Consider the following 16132-nt stretch of genomic DNA (forward strand, 5'->3'; position numbering starts at 1 on the left):
CCTAGACCCTGTGCTGGCCACGAATGGTCATTGTTCAGATGACACAGGTGGAATGTGTGGGGCCCATGAGTGCCGGCCATGAGGGACAGGCCCTGGGTCCCTTTCACGAGTGAGGACAGCGTACGGGGTGGGGCGGCCTGCAGCCTGGCTGTGGGTGACTGGTGTGCCCTGGGGAGGCCCCTGTCTCTTAGAGCTTCCCACTGCCCATCTGTAAAACAGGAGAAAAGGGTCTGCCCGAGGCTGTGCAGGGCTCTGGGGAACAACTCGAGGAAGCCCCGAGCTGCCTGCCCAGGCTCCATCAATACCCACCAGACTTAATCTTTGTCGTTGTTGTTGTTGTAGAGACAGGGTCTTACTGTGTTGCCCAGGTTGGTCTCATACTCTTGGGCTCAAGCGATTCCAAAGTACTGGGATTATAGGTGTGAGCCACCATGTCCTGCCCCACCAGGCTTTAAATGCTCTGTGGAAGTTTGGTCTTTACCATAAGGCCTGCTGCAGACTTCAGCCAGAGGGCAATGTGAGAACTGTGGGTTAAATCGAGAAGCACGCCAGGACCCCGGCTCATGGGATTGCCCTTCAAGAGGCGGCCCGTGGGTACCACAGGGTGCAGGATCAGGACCATGAACAGTTTCCTCTGGGCTGAGACTTGGCCATTCCTAGTCACGGGATGGGGACAGATGGAGCAGAATCGAAATCCTGTTTACTTTCCTGCCACTGGCTGGCTGGCTTGTCTCCGAGACTAGAAGGCTGAGGTGTTCCTGACATCAAGGCCGGTGGCCCACAGGTGGGACCCACAGCACTCACTGACTGCACTTCCTGATGTAAAAAGATACCTGGACACTCCAGGTGACACTCAGGAACAGGCATCCCTCAGCTCCAGGCTTGTGCATTTCAGGGAGGAGCAGTTGCTGTCTCATCCCTGTCCTACTGTACCCCAAAACATACCCTGTACCCAGATGTTTGAGCCAGTCAGTGGGAAGAAAGCATTAGCTTCCAAGGAAATGCCCAGGTGGCCTGTGCTCTGAGCCCTGCAGCGGCCTTGGGACTCAGCTTGGAGGAATCAAAAGTCCTGAGTGGCCAGGCACAGTGGCGCCTGCCTGTAACCCCACACCTTGGGAGGCTGAGGCAGGAGGATCACTTGAGCTCAGGAGTTCAAGGCCAACCTGGGCAACATACTAAGACCTCATCCCCCCAAAAATAGTCCTCAGCGACCCCTAGACATGGTGGTGTGTGCGGAAGCTGAGGTGTGAGGATCACTTGAGCCCAGGAGTTTGAAGCCAGTCTGGGCAACACAGTGAGACTCTGTGTCTTAATTAAAAAAAAAAAAAAAAAAAAAAAAATTAAAAAATTAAAAACGTCGCCGGGCATGGTGGCGCATGGCTGTAATCCCAGCACTTTGGGAGGCTGAGGTGGGCGGATCACCTGAGGTCAGGAGTTCAAGACCAGCCTGACCAACAGGGTGAAACCCTGTCTCCACTAAATACAAAAAATTAGCCGGGTGTGGTGGCAGATGCCTGTAATCCCAGCTACTCGGGAGGCTGAGGCAGGAAAATTGCTTGAACCTGGGAGGCAGTGAGCCGAGATTGCGCCATTGCACTCCAGCCTAGGCAACAAGAGTGAAACTCTGTCTAAAAAAAAAAAAAAAAAGTCCTGAGCATGGCCCTCAAAGCCTAGGCAGATGGGGGTAGGGAGGTGGGGCGACACCAGGGGTTGAAATGGACAGACATCTCAGCTGCACTGGCAACAGTTGGTATCAACTCTTGTTCTCCCTCCTGAAACTGCTGAATTTGAGACTAACAGACTCATGCAGTAACATCCACACAGGGGCAGATGGAATTATGAAGAGGCATGCCCAGGCTGAACACCCACACTCTCAAAAATTGGTTTCTCGTTCAGCCCCAGCAGCTCACTGGTAGGAAGGTCAAGAATGACAGCTTCCTGAGACTACAGTTGATTAAAGTACTTTTTTTTTTAGACAGGGTCTCACTCTGTCACCCAGGCTGGAGTGCAGTGGCGCAATGTCGTCTCACTGCAACCTCTGCCTCCTGGGTTCAAGTGATACTCCTGCCTCAGCCTCCTGAGTAACTGGGATTACAGGCGCATGCCACCACGCCCAGCTAATTTTTGTATTTTTAGTAGAGACGGGGTTTCACCATGTTGGTCAGGCTGGTCTCGAACTCCTGATCTCAGGTGGTCCAACTGCCTCGGCCTCCCAAAGTGCTGGGATTACAAGCGTGAGCCACCGCACCCAGCCTTAAAAAAGTACTTTTTAAAATAGTTTTTTATTATTACTAAATTCCAGATGTTGCATTGCTAAACACCCGCTGTGGGCAGTGGGGAGCCCCCAAAGGCTGCTTCCTGGGGTCAGGGTCAGGGGTGAGCAAGGGACAACTTGGGCTGCCTGTGCCTAGTGGTACACATGCCTCAGCAAGTGGTCCTGACACTGGCTTATTTTTATTAGGTGAAAAGTGAAAGGGACCAACATTACACAATTCCACACTACTAAGAAACACGTGACCACAGCCAGTGTCTCCAGGGGGTGGATACACACTGGCTGTGTCCTTCTGAGCGGTTTCCCTCAGCCTGCAGTACTTGGGGCTCATTCGGGTACAGGGCCCCCGCTTGTCCAGCTTACCACACGAATGCTGAAGCACCATCAGGGAGTGCTGCCAGGGAGTTGAGGGCAAATTTGCTTAAAACCAGTTCACCGCTAACAAGAAACTTGTGTGTCTGGTTCCCCAGGAAAGCCTAACCTTTGTGTTTCCATTTCCATGGCATCTGCTCCCCACAATTTAAATAAGGAACAGATAAGACAGGTCATCAGATATTTACATACCCATGAGAGGCATATGAGGTGGGCAGGAAGCCAGGGGCATCACAGCCCAGCATCTGGCCCCGTCGGGAGGATGACCTGGCACTGGGTGTTGGAGACCAACAGGGGGCATATCATGTGGGGGCTGTCAGCAGCAGCAGTCTGCTGGGGGGTGGGGACACGGAGGGGTCTGCTTGGCTGGGGGATTAAGTATACTTGGGGGTGAAGGAGGTGGGAGATTGATTACACAAGCAAAAGTACTGAGGACAACAGGAGCAGGCTCTCACTGTTGGAGGAAGGAGTCACAAACCTGGGAAGAGAGAAAAATAGTGGGAACCCTGTGGTGAACTAGAATTAAAGATATTGGAGTGGGCCAGGTACAGTGGCTCATGCATGTAATCCCAGCACTTTGGGAGGCCAAGGTGGGAGGATTGCTTGAGCCCAGGAGGTTGAGGCTGCAATGAGCTGTGACTTCACCACTGCATTCCAGCCTGGTGACAGAGTGAGACCCTGTCTCAAAAATAAAAATAAGCTGGGTGTGGTGGCTCACATCTCTAATCCCAGCACTTTGGGAGGCTGAGGCGGGCAGGTCACTTGAGGTCAGGAGTTTGAGACGAGTCTGGCCAACATGATGAAACCCTGTCTCTACTAAAAATACAAAATTAGCCAGGCGTGGTGGTGCACACCATAATCCCAGCTACTCAGAGGCTGAGGCAGGAGAAATGCTTGAACCTGGGAGGCTGAGATTGCACCACTGCACTCCAGGCTGGGCAACAGAGAGAATAAATAAATAAATAAACAAAAATAAAGATATCATAACAAACTCATGGTTTTTAATATATAAAGACATAGGAAAACAGATGTGAATGTGTGCGCACGTGTGTGTGTGTACACACGCATCTGTAATAACCCACAAATATTCATTAGCTCTGTGTCCTAAGAGTGTCCAAGAGCAGCAACACCCCAACAGCAATGAGCACATCAAAGGCCAAGATTTACTCTGAAAGGAATCAGGGCTCCTTAGAGAACTGGGTGAAGCAGGCAGAGGCAGAACAGAATATGAGCCTGGTTGAGCACAGTGGCTCACACACGTAATCCCAGCATTTTGGGAGGCCAGGAGTTTGAGACCAGCCTGGGCAACATGACAAAACCCTCTCTCTACAAAAAACACAAAAATTAGCTGGGCAACGTGGCTCGCGCCTGTAGTCCCAGCTACTTGGGAGGATGGGGTGGGAGGATCACCCACCCAGGAGGCTGAAGTGAGCCAAGATTATGTCACTGCCCTCCAGCCTGGGTGACAGAGTGAGACCCTGTCTCCAAAAAAAAAAAAAAAAAAAAAAGGCCAGGTGTGGTGGCTCACGCCTGTAATCCCAGCACTTTGGGAGGCAGACAGGCAGGCGGATCACCTGAGGTCAGGAGTTCAAGACCAGCCTGGCCAACATGGTGAAACCCCATCTTTAATAAAAAATACAAAAAATTAGCTGGGTGTGGTGGCAGGCGCCTGTAATCCCGGCTACTCAGAGGCTGAGGCAGGAGAATCGCTTGAACCCGGAAAGCAGAGATTGCAGTGAGCCAAGATTGTGCCATTGCACTCCAGCCTGGGCAATAAGAGTGAAACTCCATCTCCAAAAAATAAAAATAAAAATAAATTTACACTGGGGAGGGTTAGGGACATCATGTCCTCATAGCATTTAGGCGAAACTTAAATGTAGATTTAAACTTGAATTTCTCCTTTAGTCACCAGATCTCTTCTGAAGGCTGGGCACCATGCTCACAGCCTTACATATATGAATTCACACAGCCCTCAACAGTCCTCAGTAACCATGAGCTAAGTATTATTATTGCCCCCCAAATCAGAGGAGGACCAGGAACAGAGAAAGGTTCAGCCAAGGACCAGGGTCATGCAGCCAGAGGTGGAGGCAGAATTCAGACCCTCTTACTGTTCTCAACTACTATATATGTCAACTACACATCAATCTTGCACCAAAACAGTGTTCAGAAAGAAACACACTTTTGTACAACATATACACACACTTTCCACAAGCCTCAGCAAATATGAAGTGCTACGCTCCAAAGTGACACACAAAATTCAAATAATTGACCTCAAGAGACCAACTCATTCTAAGAAATCAAGTGACACGTTGTGCAGATGACCCTTGGTTTAAATATCTTCATCTTATTTGGTGGCCCCACTTATAAGCTACTTTCAAATTGTTATTAACCTTGACCAAGTGATCAAGGTCAATGGTAGCAGTGACAGGACATATTGACAGCATGTTTTCCCTGACACAATGTGCTCAGGACACACACATCGCCTCTGTGGGACTCTGGCCACAGACGCACAACTTCAGTCCAATCTAGAGGAAACCTCAGACAAGCCGCACTGAGGGATGTTCTACAAAATGACTGAGCACTTCTTAAAATGGTCAGCATCATTCATGGATGACAAGGTCACAGATCACAGGAGACCAAAGAGACATGATGACTAAATACAACGTGGGATTCAGGGCAGAAAAGGGCATCAGGGCAAAAACTGGGGAACTCCAAATGAGGTCTGTAGTTCAGTTAAAGATCATTGTACTCAGCGTAATTTCCTGGTTTCCATATTTGTACTATGGCTCTGAAGGTGTTGATGAGACAGGAAGCCCGGAGAAGGAGATATGAGAACTCTCTGTACTATTTTTTTCAACTTTTCTTTTTCTTTTCTTTCCTTTTTTTTTTTTTTTTTTTTTTTTGAGACGGAGTCTTACTCTTCTTGCCCAGGCTGGAGTACAATGGCGCGATCTCGGCTCACTGCAACCTCTACCTCCTGGGTTCAAGTGATTCTCCTGCCTCAGCCTCCCAAGTAGCTGGGATTACAGGCATGTGCCACCATGCCTGGCTAATTTTGTATTTTTAGTAGAGATGGGGTTTCACCATCTTGGCCAGGCTGGTCTTGAACACCTGACCTTGTGATCCACCTGCCTCGGCCTCCCAAAGTACTGGGACTACAGGTATGAGCCACTGTGCCCAGCCGACAAAACTGTTCTTATTCAATTTCCCTAAGTCTGTCATTTTTCCTTTTTCTATATGACTGAATGCTAAGCACCTCTTAGGTCTTCGACCTAGAATGCAGCTGCTTGTTACTGATTTGCAACAGTATTTCTCAGTTATAAACTACAAAATAAATCAGTGTGCATACTGGAAACCAGGGCAATGATAAGGCAGAAAGAAAACATCCTAGCCGTCTTCTGCGAGACAGAAGGGATGTGCAAAACGGCCCACCATGCACATAAGGGCTGAGACAAGATCAGAGGTGTGCTGCCGCAGCTCTAGTCACACACAGGAAGTGCCTTTTTTTTTTTTTTGTTTTTTGAGACAGAATTTCACTCTTGTTGCCCAGGCTGGAGTGCAATGGTGTGATCTTGGCTCACCGCACACTCTTGCTGCCCAGGCTGGAGTGCAATGGCGCGATCTTGGCTCACCGCAACCTCCGCCTCCCAGGTTCAAGCGATTCTCCTACCTTAGCCCCCCGAGTAGCTGGGATTACAGGCATGCGTCACCACGCCTGGCTAATTTTTGTATTTTTAATAGAGACAGGGTTTCTCCATGTTGGTCAGGCTGGTCTGGAATCCAGCCTCAGGTGATCTGCCCGCCTCCGCCTCCCAATGTGCTGGGATTACAGGCATGAGCCACCACGCTCGGCCAGAAAGTGTCTTCTAAACAGCCTACCTGTCTTTTCCTTGATCTCACAGAGCACGCTGAACAGAGCAGGCTTCATCCGATGGCAATTCAGAGCATGCTTTCTGAAAGGGAGGTGACAGAGGAGGGTGTGAGAAAAGAATAGTCATCATCTTGTCCCCAAGAGTAAAGATCTTCCATATTGAGAAATCAAACCAAACGAGATCTGCCACTCTGACTGTAGATAAGTCGCCTTATGAAAATGCAGTACAATCATATTTCATGTGAATTTGATTTGCACAAAATCAATATAAAGGCCAGCCGTGGTGGCTCACGCCTGTAATCCCAGCACTTTGGGAGGTCGAGGCAGGTGGATCACTTGAGGTCAGGAGTTTGAGACCAGCCTGGCCAGCATGGTGAAACCCTATCTCTATTAAAAATACAAAACTTGGCCAGGCACAGTGGCTCACGCCTATAATCCCAGAACTTTGGGAGGCCAAGGCGGGCGGATTGCCTGAGGTCAGGAGTTCGAGACCAGCCTGGCCAGCATGGTGAAACCCTGTCTCTACTAAAAATACAAAAATTAGTTGGGCGTGGTGGTGCCCACCTGTAATCCCAGTTACTCAGGAGGCTGAGGCAGGAGAATTGCTTAGACCCGGGAGGCAGAGGTTGCAGTGAGCTGAGATCGCACCAGTGAACTCCAGCCTGGGCGACAGAGAGAGACTCCATCTCAAAAAAAAAAAAAAAAAAAGAAAGAAAAAAAAAGAACTATGAAATATCAAGGTCCAACGACTTGAAATCTGTGTTCACGCTATGGTCCTGCAGTGGTGTATCCTGGTGCATAAGCAGAAGCACCAATCATCCTCTTCCAGTGTCACTTGGCAGGTGTTTACTGAGTACCTACTATGTGCCACACACCATTCTGGCATCAGAGACACAGACAGGTAAGGTTTTTACACATGTGGCAGTTAAGAGGGAGGGAGTGAGACACCAAAAATACACACCAACAAGAAACCCATCAGCCGTGGCAGTTGCTCTGGGGCGACTGGGGTCACATGACAGTGATGGTTAGAAGGCTTTTTGGAATTTCCATGTCTCTGAGGTGACATCAAAGCTGAGATCAGAATGAGAAGGAGAAATCAACCAAGAAAAGGACTGGAGAGAGGTATGGTTTAGGCAGAAGAAACAGCCAAGCACAAAGGCCCTGTGAGAACACACTGGGTTCAGTACTGGCTGTTTGAGACCAGGCTGCTGAGTGTTAGGGGTGAGGGAGAGAGCTATGAGAAGTTAGACTGGCCAGTGGAGATTGACTCTAAGGACCTTGAAAGTCATGGGGACAACTCTGGCTTTTGCTTGCTTGGGATGGGAACTATGGTTGGCAGGATAATGGCTCCCAAAAGGGTCCACATGCTTATCCTCAGAACCCTAAATATGGTACTTTACAAAAAATGGGAAAAATAATTCTGCCAATGTAATTAAGTTTAAGGACCTTGAGATGGAGAGATTAACCCGGATTATCTGGGGGGGCCTACTGTCATCACATGACCCTTAAAGGTAGAGAACCTTTCCCAGATGTGGGCAGAGAAAGTCATGATGATGTAAGGGTTGAAGAGATACTATGTTGCTGGCCTTGATCATGGAGGAAGGGACCATGAGCAAGGAATGCAGGTGGCCTCAACAGGCTGGAAAAGGCAAGGAACCAGCCCATGGGCTCACTGGGCAACACCTTGATTTTAGCCCACTGTGCCCATGTGTGCTTTCTGACCTACCAAAATGTAAAATCGGTGGCTCATGCCTGTAATTCTAGCATTTTGGGAGGCCGAGGCAGGCAGATCGCTGGAGCTCAGGAGTTTGAGACCAGCCTGGGCAACATAGAGAGACAATGAGCTGGGACAAGAGGCACGCACCAACACACCTGGCTAAATTCTGTATTTGTTGTAGAGACAGGGTCTCGTTATGTTGCCCAGGCTGCGCTCAGCCAAGAGAAGAATTTCATGGAGAGAAGAGTAATCTGTGAGAAATGCTGCTGAGAGATTAAGCAGAATAAGAACCCAGGAGAGAATCTGAGGCTGGGCACGGTAGCTCACGCCTGTAATCCCAGCACTATGGGAGGCTGAGGTGGGAGGACCAGTCTGGGCAACATAGCAAGAACCTGTCTCTAATAAATGAATAAATAAATGAATAAAGATAATTCGGATTTAGCAACATGAAGGTCATAGGTGACTCAGCGGAGAGGGAACAAGGTTGGGAGAGAATGTGGAGGTGAGGAGGAAGCGGAAGCAGCAATCACAAAGTCTTTGATGTTTATCATAAGGGAGATCGAACAAACATAACAGGTGCTAAAAGACAGGGTGTGTGTTAATTATGTTTTTTTCTTTTTCTTTTTGAGACAGGGTCTTACTCTGTTGCCCAGGCTGGACTGCAGTGGCCATGCTGTGCCCGAACTCAAGCAATCCTCCCACCTCAGCTCCTGAGTAGCTGGGACTACGGGTGGTGCTACCATGCCTGGCTAATTTTTAAAAAATGTTTTTGCAGAGCAGAAGTCTCACTATATTGCCCAGGCTGTTCTTGAACTCCTAGACTCAAGAGATCCCCCCACCTTGCCCCCTCAAAGTATTGGGATTATAGGCATGAGCCTGGACTATTAATTATGTTTTTTTTTTATCTTGCTTTGACATTGTGGGGCTTGGAGTGACTGCCCTTCCCAGGGCTAGCTTATTACTACAGACAGCAAACAACTTGCCAAAGAACATGCCATTCATATGCAAATCAACCAATCAAAAGTCCACATTCCCAATCATCTTCTTCATTTAATGCTCACACACAAAGCCAATAATTTCCCAGCCCTAAATCACCCCAGGGCCAGGTACTGACCAACTAGAGACCACTCCTCTAGCACAGAGCCTGCCAAAATTATTTAAACTATCTAACCTAAGCTTGCTCAAACTTGCCTGCCATGCCATGCCATACCCATTCCTTCCTGAGGAAATCACTATAAAAGTTCTGGGCCGTGCTTTCCCTCCCTCCACTGTCACCCACTGACCCAGGTGCTTCCCCATGTGGCCCTGCCTGGCATGGTGTGCCCCCTCCTCTGGAGCTGTAAGTAATAAACTCCCCTTTCAACAGGGCAGTTGTCTCCATGTGTGTCATCTTACCATACCTGATTAAAACAAATCCTGGGTACAAAGCAAGGCCAAAGGGTAAGTCAAAGGGGTTTTTTTTCTTTTTTTCTTTTTTTTCTTTTTGAGACAGAGTCTTACTCTATTGCTCAGGCTGGAGTGCAGTGGTGCAATCATGGCTCACTGCAACCTCCACCTCATGGGTTCAGGTGATTCTCCTGTGGCCTCCAGAGTAGCTGGCATTACAGGTGCCCACCACTACACACAGCTAATTTTTGTATTTTTAGTAGAGACGGGGTTTTGGCATGTTGGTCAGGCTGGTCTTGAATTCCTGGCTTCAAGTGATCCACCAGCCTCAGCCTCCCAAAGTGCCAGGCTTATAGGCATGAGCCACGGCGCCCAGCCTGTTGTCTTTGACTGTTCTTAAAGATAGGAGGTACTAGCACATGTTTATATGCCAAAAAGCCAGTCTAGAGAGAGAATTTGATAATGCAAGGATAGAGTAACTGGCCAGGCGCAGTGGCTCACGCCTGTAATCCCAGTACTTTGGGAGACTGATGTGGGCAGATCACTTGAAGTCAGGAGTTCGAGACCAGCCTGGCCAACATAGTGAGACAATGTCTCTGCTAAAAATACAAAAATTAGCCGGGCATGATGGCATGTGCCTGTAATCCCAGCTACTCAGGAGGATGAGGCAGGATAATTTAATTGCTTGAACCCAGGGGGTGGAGGTTGCAGTGAGCCGAGAACACGCCACTGCATCCCAGCGAGCGAGACTCCATCTCAAAAAAAAAAAAAAGAATAGGGTAGCTGGTATGTGCATGTAGCAGAACTTCTGTGAACAACTTTGATGAGTACTATGCTATTAACATTTACTATTATGATGATTTTAAATCCTATAACTCTGTCATCCAAGCATCCATTATTAAAAGATCCATTATTAAAAGCCACAGCTGAATAATGTATCTGAAAATCAATAACTTCACAACAGAAATCAGATTTGATTAACACCATGAGAGGTCGGGCATGGTGGCTCATGCCTGTAATCCCAGCACTTTGGGAGGCTGAGATGGGGGGATCACTTGAGGTCAGGAGTTTGAGACCAGCCTGGCCAACATGGCAAAATCCTGTCTCTCCCAAAAATGCCAAAAATTTGATGGGCATGGTGGTGTACACCTGTAATCCCAACTACTTGCTGAGGCACAAGAATCACTTAAACTCAGGAGGTGGAGGTTGCAGCGAGACAAGATCACATCACTGCACTCCCGTCTGGGCAACAGAGCAAGATTCCATCTCAAAAAAAAAAAAAAAAAAAAAAAAGGAATACAACTGGGGTGCAGAACTAAGATCTTTGTCTCTGAACTTCAAATATAAAATGTTTATGGGGGATGAGACGACATATGAACTTCCAAAAATCTAAACCTGAACATTAGTCTTTCTTTATTTTTTATTTTTATTTTTTGAGACGGAGTCTCACTCTGTCACCCAGGCTGGAGTGCAGTAGCGCGATCTTGGCTTACTGCAACCTCCACCTCCCAGGTTCAAGTGATTCTCCTGCCTCAGCCTCCTGAGTAGCTGGAACTATAGGCGCGTGCCACCACACTCAGCTAATTTTTTATATTTTTAGTATAGACAGGGTTTCATGGTGTTAGCCAGGATGGTCTCGATCTCCTGACCTCGTGATTCACTTGCCTCGGCCTCCCAAAGTGCTGGGATTACAGGTGTGAGCCACCATGCCCGGCCATGTTAGTCTTTCTTATAAGGTATACAGTCATTGATCACACGAGATATTCAGCTTAAAATATTAAACATTTTCTTTCCATAGAAGCGGTATTAACATTAATTTAAATGGACTCTGATTATAGCTCATCTTCTGGAAATTTAACTTTTTCTCTTTAAAAAAATATATTTTAATATAAAAATAGAAGAAACCTGGGGAACATGGTGAAACCCCAGCTCTATAAGAAATACAAAAAACTGTCAGACACAGTGGCTCACGCCTGGAATCCCAGCACTTTGAGAAGCCAAGGAAGGTGGATCACGAGGCCAAAAGATCGAGACCATCCTGGCCAACGTGGTGAAACCCCGTCTCTACTAAAAATAAAAAATTCAGCTGGGCATGGTGGCGCACACCTGTAGTCCCAGCTACTCAGGAGGCTGAGGCAGGAGAATCACTTGAGCCTGGGAGGTGGAGGCTACAGTGAGCTGAGATCACGCCACAGCACTCCAGCCTGGTGACAGAACAAGACTCTGTCTCAAAATAATAATAATAATAATAATAATAATAATAATAACAACAACAACAACAACAATAATAATAATACAAACAGTATATTATCTGGGTTTGGTGGCACATGCCTGTAGTCCCAGCTACTAAGGAGGCTGAGGTGGGAGGATCGCTTGAACTCAGGAGATCAAGGCTGCAGTGAGCTGTGATCACACCACTGTACTCCAGCCTGGGTGACAGAGTGAGACCCTGTCTCATGAATGAATAAATAAATAAATAAATAAATAAATAAATAAATAAAACAGAGACGGGTTCTCCCTATGTTGTCCAGACTGGTCTCAAACTCTTGGGCTCAAGTAATCCTCCCACTTTGGCCTCACAAAGTGTTAGGATTACAGGCGTGAGCCCCTGTTTCTGGCCTGGAAACTTAATTTTAACAATAAGAGGAAAGAAAATGAAGTTGGCTCTTCTGCTTCTGTAAAGGCTCTAGGATTTTTTTTTTTTTACCAGTTTTCTCCTTATAAAATATTTTACTTTAGATACAGTAGAAAGCACTTTTTAATGCATACAAAGTAATTTCATAGTTTCTGTGGCTTACTATGAAAAGAAAACAAGTTCCCAAGCTTTGAGCATGTCTTTGAGCTAGCAGTGATCAAGCAGCTGCTGCAAATCAGTGAGGAAAAGGGGACTGACTAGTGAGACCTTCCCCAAGGGGATGAAATCACTTACTTGGCAGACACACCCTAAGGTAACCCCCAGTGAGTCATGTCCTTATATAATCCTTTTTCCTTGAGTTCAGGAAGTACCTGTGACTTGCAATGTGCCAAAGGTGATGGTATCATCTCTGCCATGGTTATGTTGTTATCTAAGACTCCACCTTAGATGACTAGAGAGTCACCCACTGGCACCAGCTGCCATGTCATGACAGCTGGTGGCAGGAACTGCAGGCAGCCTCTAAAGCTGAGAGCAGCCTCAACTGACAGCCAGGAAGAAAGCAGGGACCTTTGTGCTTCAACTGCAGGAAGTGAATCCTTCCATCAACCATGCGACATTGGGAGAGAACCCCATGCTCTGGATAGGAACATAGCCCAGCCAACACCTTGACTGCAGCCCTGTGAGACCCTAAGCAGAGGACCCAGCTAAGCTATGCCCAGAATCCTGACCCAAGGAAACTGTGAGATAATAAATATCTGCTGTTTTAAGCTGCTAGGCTTGCGGTGATTTCTTATAAAGCAATAGAGAGTTGATAATGAGATAGACTGGAAGCCAGAGAATGGGGACCGTCAGGAGAAAAATGGGGTTGGTGCTGGTATGTCTAACAAGTATATGACACATTATGGCCGGGTGCGGCGGCTCATGCCCATAATCCCAGCACTTTGGGAGGCTGAAGCGGGCGGATCACCTGAGGTCAGGAGTTCAAAACCAGCCTGGCCACCAGCCTGGCCATCATGGTAAAACCCCGTCTGTACTAAAAATACAAAAATTAGCCAGGCATGGTGGCACATGTTTGTAATCCCAGCTACCTGGGAGGCTGAGGCATGACAATCACTTGAAACCAGGAGGTGGAGGTTGCAGTGAGCCAAGATCACGCCACTGAACTCCAGGCTGGGTGACACAGCAAGACTCTGTCTCAAAACAAACAAACAAAAAGCACAAAAAACACAAGTATATGACATATTCTAACAAATCCATATATCTGAATTTTTTTGTTTGTTTTTGAGACAGAGTCTTGCTCTGTTGCCCAGGCTGGAATGCAGTGGCATGATCTCAGCTCACTGCAACCTCTGTCTCCTAGGTTCAAGCGATTCTTGTGCCTCAGCCTCCCGAGTAGCTGGGATTACAGGTATACGCCACCGCTCCTGGCTAATTTTTATATTTTTAGTAAAGGCGGGGTTTCATCACGTTGGCCAGACTGGTCTAGAACTCCTGACTTCAAGTGATCCACCCACCTCGGCCTCCCAAAGTGCTGGGATTATAGGCGTCAGCCACTGCACCTGGCCACATATCTGAGTTTTTTAAAATGCTAATGTTTATGAGAAAAATTCGAAAAAAAGGAAGAACAGTAAATCTTTTAAATTGACTTCCAAGGAGTCTTCTAACCTAAACAATAACAAAAAAAGCCCAAAACCAAAATTCTGAATATCATTTTTAAACCAATATTCAAAATCTATAGCAAAACAATTGAGAGTCATATAGGAAATGCCAGAAAGTGAAAGCATAGAGCTTTATCCCCCTTCAACCTCATTTATTCAATATTTATGGGACAAACATTTATTGTGGAAGTACCATATGCTGGTCCTTGTATAAGGGCTAAGGAACATGAAAATGAATAAAAACATAATCCACATTCTGGTATCTACCAACAGTATGTTTTAGCTGATAATTTTAGCTATAATTTACTTTCCCAAATTACAGGACAATCTGTTTTCCTCAGCAAGGTATCATTTTAAATTACTTGGGAATTTCATTTAAAGATATATTCAGAGATTTCAGTCCCTATGGAATAGAATACTACTTGAAAAAGTCTTCCTGAAAGCAACGATTCTAACACCTTAACCAAGGATAGATTGATTATCCTTGATTATTCTCAGTTCTAGAAGGATTATTTTAGCTGACAAAAGCAGTCAGCAATATTATACATCTCCTGGAGACAAACCTAGGTACAAACAAAAATTTAGAACTTATGTTCCCTGCTCTTAAGAAGTAAAACTGCAGGCCGGGCGCGGTGGCTCACGCCTGTAATCCCAGCACTTTGGGAAGCCGAGGCGGGCAGATCACTTGAGGTCAGGAGATTGAGGCCAGCCTGACCAATATGGTCAAACCTCGTCTCTACTAAAAATACAAAAATGAGCCAGGCTGTGGTGACAATCGCCTGTAATCCCAGCTACTCAGGAGGCTATGACAGGAGAATCGCTTGAGCCTGGGAGGCGGAGGTTGTGGTGAGCCAAGATCGTGCCACTGCACTCCAGTCTAGGCAAGTGAGACCCTGTCTCAAAAAAAAAAAAAAAAAAAAAAGGAAAGAAAACTGAACTCCCACCTGGGCAACAGAGTGAGACTCCGTCTCAAAAACAAAACAGAACAAAACAAACCAGGACAAATACCTTAGAAAGGTCAGAATACTTTGCAAAGTACTTACACTGTACAAGTCTGGAACAAACCGCATGCTCACTCCTTACCTGGCAAGGAGTTCAAGGCCATGCTTGGTCGGACAGCAGCTGAGGCAGGCAGTCACCCCCGAGTCTCCCTTCCAAGGTCATGCCCACCACTCATGCCCGATGGGACCCCAATGCATGCCTTCATGCTCCATGCCTGCCTTGCATGCATGCTTGCACCAAGCCTACAATGCTGCACTTTCTTTGCCTAGGCAAAGCCTCAAGTCCAGATCTTGGCCATCTCCTCAAGGCTCCTTGTCCCCCGCCTGACTTCAGCTAGACTCCAGAGTCATGCACTCCGATTGCCCATGCTCTACAAGCTCTAGTCTTGCTGAAGGGCTAACTCCTCATTGCCCTCTCTGGTCCCCGTGTCACCGCACTCTCCAATGTCTGCCTCTCCAAATAATGAATCTCCTTTCAGAACTCACCGCTGCATTCCCATGCCCAGCACCAGACCTGGCACAAAATACATGTTTATTGAGTAGATGACATTTAATTTGCGAGAATGTACTTTTAAAAGTGTCCTGTAAAGCCCGAGCCTGACTGTCTGATCTCCCACGGCACCCAATCAGCTGGGCTCCTCTGAGCAGGAAGCGATGTCAGATTTAAGTGAGTTTTGTAGGATCCCTGGGAAAAGCAGAGACAGGTGGCAGGCAGTGCAGCCTCAGAGTTCAATAGAGCATGCCCAAATCTCCATCCAACTACCCTCCAGTTATCTGGCCACTTGATTCCTTATCTAGAAACACAGTGAAGAGCCAGGCGCAGTAGCTCACACCTGTAATCCCAGCACTTTGGGAGGCTGAGGTGGGCGGATCACCTGAGGTCGGGAGTTGGAGACCAGCCTGACCAACATGGAGAAACCCCGTCTCTACTAAAAATACAAAATTAGGCAGGCGTGGTGGTGCATGCCTGTAATCCCAGCTACTTGGGAGGCTGAGGCAGGAGAATCGCTTGAACCCGGGAGGCGGAAGTTGTGGTGAGCCGAAATCGCGCCATTGCACTCCAGCCTGGGCAACAAGAGCAAAAATCCATATGAAAAAAAAAAAAAAAGAGCCGGGCGCAGTGATTCACGCCTGTAATCCCAGCACTTTGGGAGGCCAAGGAGGGCAGATCACGAGCTCAGGAGATCGAGACCATCCTGGCTCACACGGTGAAACCCGGT

The 16132-nt window shown here is 47.4% G+C and overlaps 1 protein-coding gene across 1 annotated transcript in view; it reads right to left on the reverse strand.

The window, feature by feature from the left end:
• PBX4 (PBX homeobox 4) overlaps positions 1 to 16132 on the reverse strand; it is a 56352-nt gene that overhangs the window by 31193 nt on the left and 9027 nt on the right. Inside the window, exon 2 of the mRNA XM_031004681.3 lies at positions 6524 to 6597. Within this exon, the coding sequence (XP_030860541.1) occupies positions 6524 to 6597 (74 nt within the window). The remainder of the gene's footprint in view (positions 1 to 6523; positions 6598 to 16132) is intronic.

The sequence above is a fragment of the Gorilla gorilla genome, chromosome 20, assembly GCF_029281585.2.
Source record: "Gorilla gorilla gorilla isolate KB3781 chromosome 20, NHGRI_mGorGor1-v2.1_pri, whole genome shotgun sequence".
Classification (NCBI taxonomy): Eukaryota; Metazoa; Chordata; class Mammalia; order Primates; family Hominidae; genus Gorilla; species Gorilla gorilla.